The sequence below is a fragment of the Zeugodacus cucurbitae genome, chromosome 2 (genome assembly GCF_028554725.1).
Source record: "Zeugodacus cucurbitae isolate PBARC_wt_2022May chromosome 2, idZeuCucr1.2, whole genome shotgun sequence".
NCBI lineage: Eukaryota > Metazoa > Arthropoda > Insecta > Diptera > Tephritidae > Zeugodacus > Zeugodacus cucurbitae.
The window spans coordinates 9,549,159-9,556,546 of NC_071667.1; the positions used below are offsets into that span (position 1 = coordinate 9,549,159).

At 32.9% G+C, this 7,388-nt stretch overlaps 1 protein-coding gene across 1 annotated transcript; it reads right to left on the reverse strand.

The window, feature by feature from the left end:
- Positions 1-53: 53 nt before the first annotated feature.
- On the reverse strand, positions 54-7,135 carry Sell_0 (uncharacterized). The gene is made up of 3 exons (XM_011181044.3): positions 6,819-7,135; positions 5,692-5,845; positions 54-790 (listed from the first exon to the last, which is right to left on the reverse strand). Exons 1-3 carry the CDS (start codon positions 6,965-6,967, stop codon positions 428-430), a joined length of 666 nt encoding a protein of 221 aa, XP_011179346.1. The 5' UTR covers positions 6,968-7,135; the 3' UTR covers positions 54-427.
- Between the last annotated feature and the right edge of the window lie 253 nt (positions 7,136-7,388).

The window sequence follows — 7,388 nt, forward strand, 5'->3', positions numbered from 1 at the left end:
TCATACTTACAAAATATTTAAATATAGAATTATAATAGAAAAAAAGATTTGAGTATTTTTCGACGTTTATATATATTATAATCATAAATTAATACAAAAATATTATTTAACTAAACAATGAGAGTATAAGAAAGTAACATAAAAATCAGAAAGCGTAAAATCTTCAAAGGCATGCTCTTGTATACACATACAATTAAGCATTAATTTGTATATTTATACATATGAACACTCATCAATTTTGCTATATTTTAGTTGCTAGAAACAGGACGACAGAGAATAGAGAAATATAAACAAGACAAAAATGAAAATATGCATTGCTCCTACGAGTATCTGCGCTAATAGATTAACATTTTATATGATAGAAAACATTTTTGGTTTCACTCCAGCAATTTCACAATATGCTGCACATCCTCCAACAGCGACACATTTAAATGCGCAAATTTGGGTTTGTATAGCGCACATACTTCAGCAGGGCATCGTTTTCCTCGCACACGAATGGTTTCTTGTGATGGCAGGCGACGTCGTGCCAGTTGACACCGTCATTGTAGAACTGGTTGAGCAATGCCACGCAATTTTCGGGAGCACCGTTCTGTTTGTATTCACGGTTGTCGGGCTGAGGCAGACCAATACCGCCGTTTGGTGACCAATCACCCTGTGAGCGTTCGGAAGTTGGGGCCAATTTTTGCAGAGTAGCGGTCCAGAACCAGCCGTTGACGTTGACGGGCTGCAAATCGGGACGGTCACAACCCTTGAAGTCACACAGGCGACCACTGGTCCAGATATATTTCACCTGAAAGCAGAAGTAATTGGTAAAATTAGTTATTGTTGTTGTATAGTTATCTAAGGTTGTTGGAGTGCATATGCTAATATTTATAAACATATTTATGCTTTTAAATGTATAAATTAATGATGAAATAAAGTTAGTTTTTTTTTTAATTTTTTTTAGAAACAGCTGCAACTGCCATATAATATTTGGGGCGTGCGCGCATGCGCGTTTTACGCATAAAATACATATGTACATATGTGTATATATAAATGGTGTTGACACCGATATTCATAGACAGCGCGTCTGAACCTAAATTTGAATATATTAATAAATTGTATCTAATGGTTTGCCACCAGCTACTAACCTAGTGGTTAAAATTATAGACACATTTCACGTCAACCATTCAAAGAACCAACACCATAAAGCGGTGAAGTGTTCGTTGGATTTGATCGATTTGAAATGAGCTGGTAATAAAAACTTAAGCTAAGCTGATATAAAAAAAGCAAACAACTCCATTGTTGTGTTGTGGAAAGTGGCAGCGCAAATATGTTAACTGTCTCATTATTGTCAAGCAAAAGACGGACAAAAAAATAAAGCACATTAAAAATCCGACACATAATTCATAAATATTTTTTTGAGTGCCTTTCCGTGGCTTATTCGCCTTTATAAGTGCCACTAAACAAGTTCATGAATATGCCACACACATATATATACACACATGCATTTATATATATATATATCTATGCTAGTCGTCTGCTCGTGTCTGCATATGTGTGCAGTCTTAAGCCTCCAAAGCTCGTGTTGAGTTAATGCCTACGCTGCCACTACCATTGACATTCCCCTTTAACTTATCACACCTCAGTCATAATAAATATTTGTTTTTCACTTTCTCTTGCATGCCATATAGCCAAACAACAACACAACAATAAAGACAACTTAAGCTACAAAAAAAACCCAGCAATAACGGTTTTAAGCTGAAGGGCCAATCAGCCGCAACGAAGTGCGGAAATGTTTATGACCAAAGCAGTGCTGGATCTCATATATACATACATACATCCATATGCATGCATGTGTGTATGTATGTGTGCACATGCCGGCATAAATTCACGCTTTTATAACAGTACTTCATTTGCTTATCGGTTGTTGCAGTGGCAAACAAGTAGGGGGTAAGCCCTTTTGTAGTGACACGAATTAAGAAGAAAGTGGGTGCATATATATACATACATATGCTTATTATATACAAATGTATGTCTGTGGTACAAGTCTTGAGCCGTCTGAGAACGTCTAAAGTATTATATTTTAGAGTTTTTATAGTTTTAAAAATGCGATTGCAGCTTTGAAAGGGCCTACAGAGAGTCTGTTCGTTATAGGGTATACACAAATCTTGACAGCTGTCATTTTCATAGAAATGTCAACTCGTGAACAGCTGATTGGTTTCTATGATCATTAGCACTTTAATATTTATATTCATATTTAATCTATATACTACTATATACTACTATTAAAAAGAGGAAAGATTTGTATATATGTTTGTAATAAATAAACTCAAAAACTACTGTGCCGATTTAAAAAAATCTTTCACCATTGGAAAGCTACATTCACCCCGAGTAACATAGGCTATATTTATTACTAGAATCTCTACTTTCTGTAAATAGTTCCCAGGTTAGGGTATTAAAAAGACTCCGTAATGGAGAATCTTATTCTGAAACTGAAAATCGTCTTGCAAATCATACTCTTCGCATTGCAATCGTGTGCCAGATAGTCGAGTAAAGAGCGCTCGCAGCAGCTGGCTGAACAAAATTTCAAAATCTCCCAAGTACGCGCTTGAAAGTCGAGTACGGGGCGTGTGCAGCGGCTTAAAGAACAAAATATTAGAATATACAAGCTCGCACTAGGACGTCGAACTGTGAGCGTTCCCAACGCCTTCTTAATCAGAATCAGAATCAGAAAGACAACGGACACCAAAGACAAGAGGTCGTAATCAAGTTTTAGCTCATTGCAAATAAAATATAATTTCATGTTCGAATTTTCTTCATTTTATATTTTTAAAATGAATCCACGCAAGAAACGGAAAAGTACATACTACATATGCATGGGAGAGTGTGTATAAGTGTGTAAAATCTTATGACTTTTGAAATATTTGTTTAAACTAGAGCTCTTGGTATTCGACTAATCGACTAACCGAATTAACCGAATAGGGCATTATTCGAATAATAATATTCGGTTTGCACTATTTGGATAGTCGTCAGTCATCGACTATTCGATTAACCGCTCATTTTCGACTATTCGAATAGTGCAAGTTCATTAATTTTCTTATTTTTATTGAAAAAAGTGAAACATTGAAACTAACAAAAAACTCGCTATTTTTTATGACTGTCATACCAACACTATTGTTGTTTCACATGCTAAATTAAAATATGACTGATACAACACTGCGTGGTATGTTTCTTGAGTTCGCTATTCTATACCCCTACCCACTTACTGTCGAATTTTTTCGGTTTATTGCGGCATATGCCTAGTACTGCAGTAACCGGTTACTTTTTGGTACCGTTTTTTTTTGGGACACACTCGTGGCAGTGTGGGCGGTCGGTGGGTGGGGCTTTGGAGCTTTTGGGGCAAAACTTCGACGAGTGGGTAGTCGGTTATCTGTGAAGAACCGGTTTTTTTGGGTCGGTCAGTGGTCGGTTTTGCTCGTGTCCTTTTGCCCGAACACTTCTCAACCGATTTATACCGCACATTGTATATATCTGGAAAATACGGACATATATCTGGAAAATCAAAGGCTTTTAGACTGCAAACAGTTTTCATTTATTCGAATAGTGACAGTATAACTATTCGAATAACCGCAGTAGAACGACTATTCGAATAGTCGGAACATTGCGACTAACCGAATAGTGCTAACCGGTTAATATTCGTACGAACGGTTACAAACCGGATATTCGAATAATCGGTTTTCAGATTAATCGAATAATTTTAAGAGCCCTAGTTTAAACCCTTTCGAAGCTAGTTCGCTAATATTTTTCAAAATTTTATTTTCGAAATTCTACAAACTACCGTATACTTTAATTATTGACTTCATTAACGTAGCGCTTCCCGTTTATCTACAATTATGCATATTAGATAATTTTATGACTTGCGCACTTACTTCCGCTTCCAGCTAAAGATTGCGAAAATTTTGCATTAATTCCGCGCTGCATCATTTGTTTGGCGAATTTTATTGTCTTAATTGAATTGCAACATTTTACGTGTATCCTCAGCATGCAATTAACCATAACACTTTGTGTTTGCCACACGGTTTTTGCCGTGTTTACTAACAATATGGAAAATTAGATTTTCCCAACCGATGACCGGCAGATAAAATCGCACGAAAACATACAACTATATATACATTTATATATATATATATATATATATATATATATATATACAAACATATATGCATATGAGGCGCATTAACCGTTATGCATGCAGTGGCACCAGTTGGCACCAAGCAATTTCTTGCAATTTGCACACGAAAAACCAATTTTCACATTGAACTTTATGAGTTGAGAAAACTGAAATTATTATGGTGTTTTTGTGTGAAAATGTTTTTCATGTGCGTTCATAGCATTTTAGCGTAGCAAAATGTGGAAATCATTAGCATTGCAGCGGAAAATGGAATATGAAAATTTGTACATACATAAATATGTAAATATGACTTTTTATGAATTATTTTATTTTTGTGTTGCCATTAGTGGATGAGCAGGTGCATATAATTTATGACATTGAACTTCATTACTTTTAATATTTGTTAAAAATATTATGCTTGCATTTAACGAATATAATTTATCGGCGTGTCACTAAATATCAGTCATTAAATATTATAACCTTATTACTGTCTGCTAATGTGTTGGAAACGACCTACATTTAAATAAACAAAATATAGTTTTTGACATGAAATTAAAAAAAATTTAAATTACCGCTTAAAGTGTGACTCTTTCGAACACAAGTTTGACCCATTCATTAAACTAACACTTGTGAATAATTAAGCAATTATATTAACACATATGCTTACACATACAAACATACGTAAAATATGCGACAATTTGCTAATAAAAAACGACATTATTTAACTGCCAAAGTGTGAAATGCTTGAATTGTGTTGCGACAAAAGCAACACAAACAATTGAAGTGAAAATTGGCTGTCGAGTCGTATGTTAAGCATGAATGAGTATGTGTAAGAGCAGCTAATAGCAGCTGCGGGCTATAAGCAATTATTTATGTAGTAACCAAAATTAAGGCTCGTAGGTTTTGTAAATGATTTTGCATAAGTGTGTGTTGACTGATTTTTTTTCGCTTGGACATTTCTTTTCTACAAAGCGTGTGTTGCGCGTTGACAGCTTTTTGACAGAGCCAATGTATACAAACAGTCAAAGAGTTTGCGCTCAATGGTGAATTTCAACAACAAGTTTGTATGCATTATGTTATATTTGTTAAGCGGGTGTTTGTTTGCGGCTCAAATTGAGTTTCACTTTCCACAAAATACATTATTTACATACAAACTTTTACTTTTGTTAAGTGCGAAATTGTTTTGAGCTGCAAATTCAACAAAACGAATTGATTACACTCATTTGAGGTGAATATAACTGGCAAGTTCGTTTCAAAAGTCTTTTGTACTTGAAGGCATAAGCCCAACGTACATAATTCGAGGAGTCAATAAAAACTATGAAACAATTATTAATTGCTTATTTGATAGTTTCATAAAATTCAAAATGTATTTGTAATAATTAATTTTCTATATTGTTTATCTCAAAAATGTATCGAAAAAAAGTGCAGAAGTTGCCGCAAAATAATAACTATTATCAGTAAACCTATTCAAAATTATTTTTGCATAAACATTTTGTTCTAAATTTTCAAAACAAAATATTTTTTTTTTATATACTCACATTTTCGTTTACAACACGTTGCTTTATCCATTCATTTTCTAAGCTAGTTTCCAATGAAACTGAGTCCATGCAACGTCTGCGACAGAAGTTTCTGGCTGTCAACCAATCTTCTTCCACACCCTTCAATTGTGGATCGCGCCACGAGAAGAAGTAGCTGTAAAAATTAATAAAAATAAATAAACAATATTAAATTTTATAACTTTCTAAGAAAATAAATATAATAAAAATACAAAGTTAATTTTATATAGATTGCTGGTATGGGCGCCTAAAAGCAGGCTTTATTTTTATTTCTTTTTTTATCTATTAGAAAATAGAATAATATTATTTAAAGGAAAATTGCTTTCGTTTAAAGAATAAAATATTGAATGATTTTTATTAAATTCTTATATTTTCGGTTTTTTTCTATAAAATTTCGGTCAACTTTTAAAGAAAAATAATAATATTACTTAAGTTCTTTCTTGTCATAAAATATTAACAAATTGCATGAGATGTAATAATAATAAAAATTTTGATAAATGAATTATAATTAGAGAATAGAAAACCAAATTTAATGAATTTAGCTTTAAAATTCTTTATATTTTCTCATTGCACAGACAACTATAAAAATTATTATTTTTTTTCTAAAATGTTTTTTTTTAAATTTAATATTAAAGAATTAAACTCTAAAAAATCGCTTTCCTACTTTTAAGAATGTTTTCATAATTTTTTTTAATTTAATTTTTATTTTTTTATAAGGAATTTTTGAATATTAAGACTTAAAAATATAAATAAGTTATTTTTTTTAGTTTGAAGCATTTTTTAATAATAACATAACATAACTTTTGCATCAAAAATGTTTGCTTTTAACATTTATTTTCATTTTCATTAAAACATATTTTTTATGTTTTTATTTCTTGTAAGAATTGTATCGCTTTTTTCATGAAATTGAGCTTAATTTTTACTGCACTTTTAAAAGTTGAATTGTAAATTTCACTTAATTTCCTCAAGACACTTAAGCATTTTTATTAGTAATTCAAAAACTTGTACTGACATTCTTTATTTAATTTGCAAGAATTTCTTTTTGATTCTATATTTCATACAATGTCTATAAACCACATTTATGCGCCACCAGTAGAGTAGTTACTCACCCTTTGCCATCGGGTGTCTTTTCGTGTATAATCCTTTGAGCGCACAATTGTGGATTTGGTGGATCCAAAACGCGTCCATTGGAGAATTGTGCAGAGCTTAAGCTAACAATGCTAATCAAGCAAATACCGGCTACGACGAACGCTTTCATTTTAACACTCTATTATTTAGACGTTCAATATATTTGTATGTATTGTATATTTAACACTTTCGTTTTCGTTATAGTCAAGCGCGAGCACCACCACCACAGCACAGCACAGCAGTCAACTATTTGTTATTTACGTACGGGCCGTAATTTTTTAAATGACATGAAATTTTGTATGTCACTATGCTTTATATACCACCTACCATTAGTAGACGTTGTGGTGTATTCAGCGAGTAAGCGTGGTGAGTGCGTTGCTCTTTGGCGTTGGCCTCCAACAAATGTCTATGCGCTCAATTTGTATTGAGTGGTTGAGATTGTTTTGACTGCTGTCGCATGCTTATCGATAATTTTTCATATTTTTGTTGTTTACGCTTTGAGACGTTTGACGACTTGAGTTTATGCGACATGTTCATAACATTGAGTCGAT

Excerpts from the sequence above, each read along its gene's own strand:
- Sell_0 (XM_011181044.3), bottom strand. The coding sequence starts at position 6,967 with ATGAAAGCGTTCGTCGTAGCCGGTATTTGCTTGATTAGCATTGTTAGC. Across the intron at positions 5,846-6,818 it reads AAGACACCCGATGGCAAAGG|CTACTTCTTCTCGTGGCGCG; the intron begins GTGAGTAACTAC and ends TAATTTTTACAG. Across the intron at positions 791-5,691 it reads AACGTGTTGTAAACGAAAAT|GTGAAATATATCTGGACCAG; the intron begins GTGAGTATATAA and ends TTCTGCTTTCAG.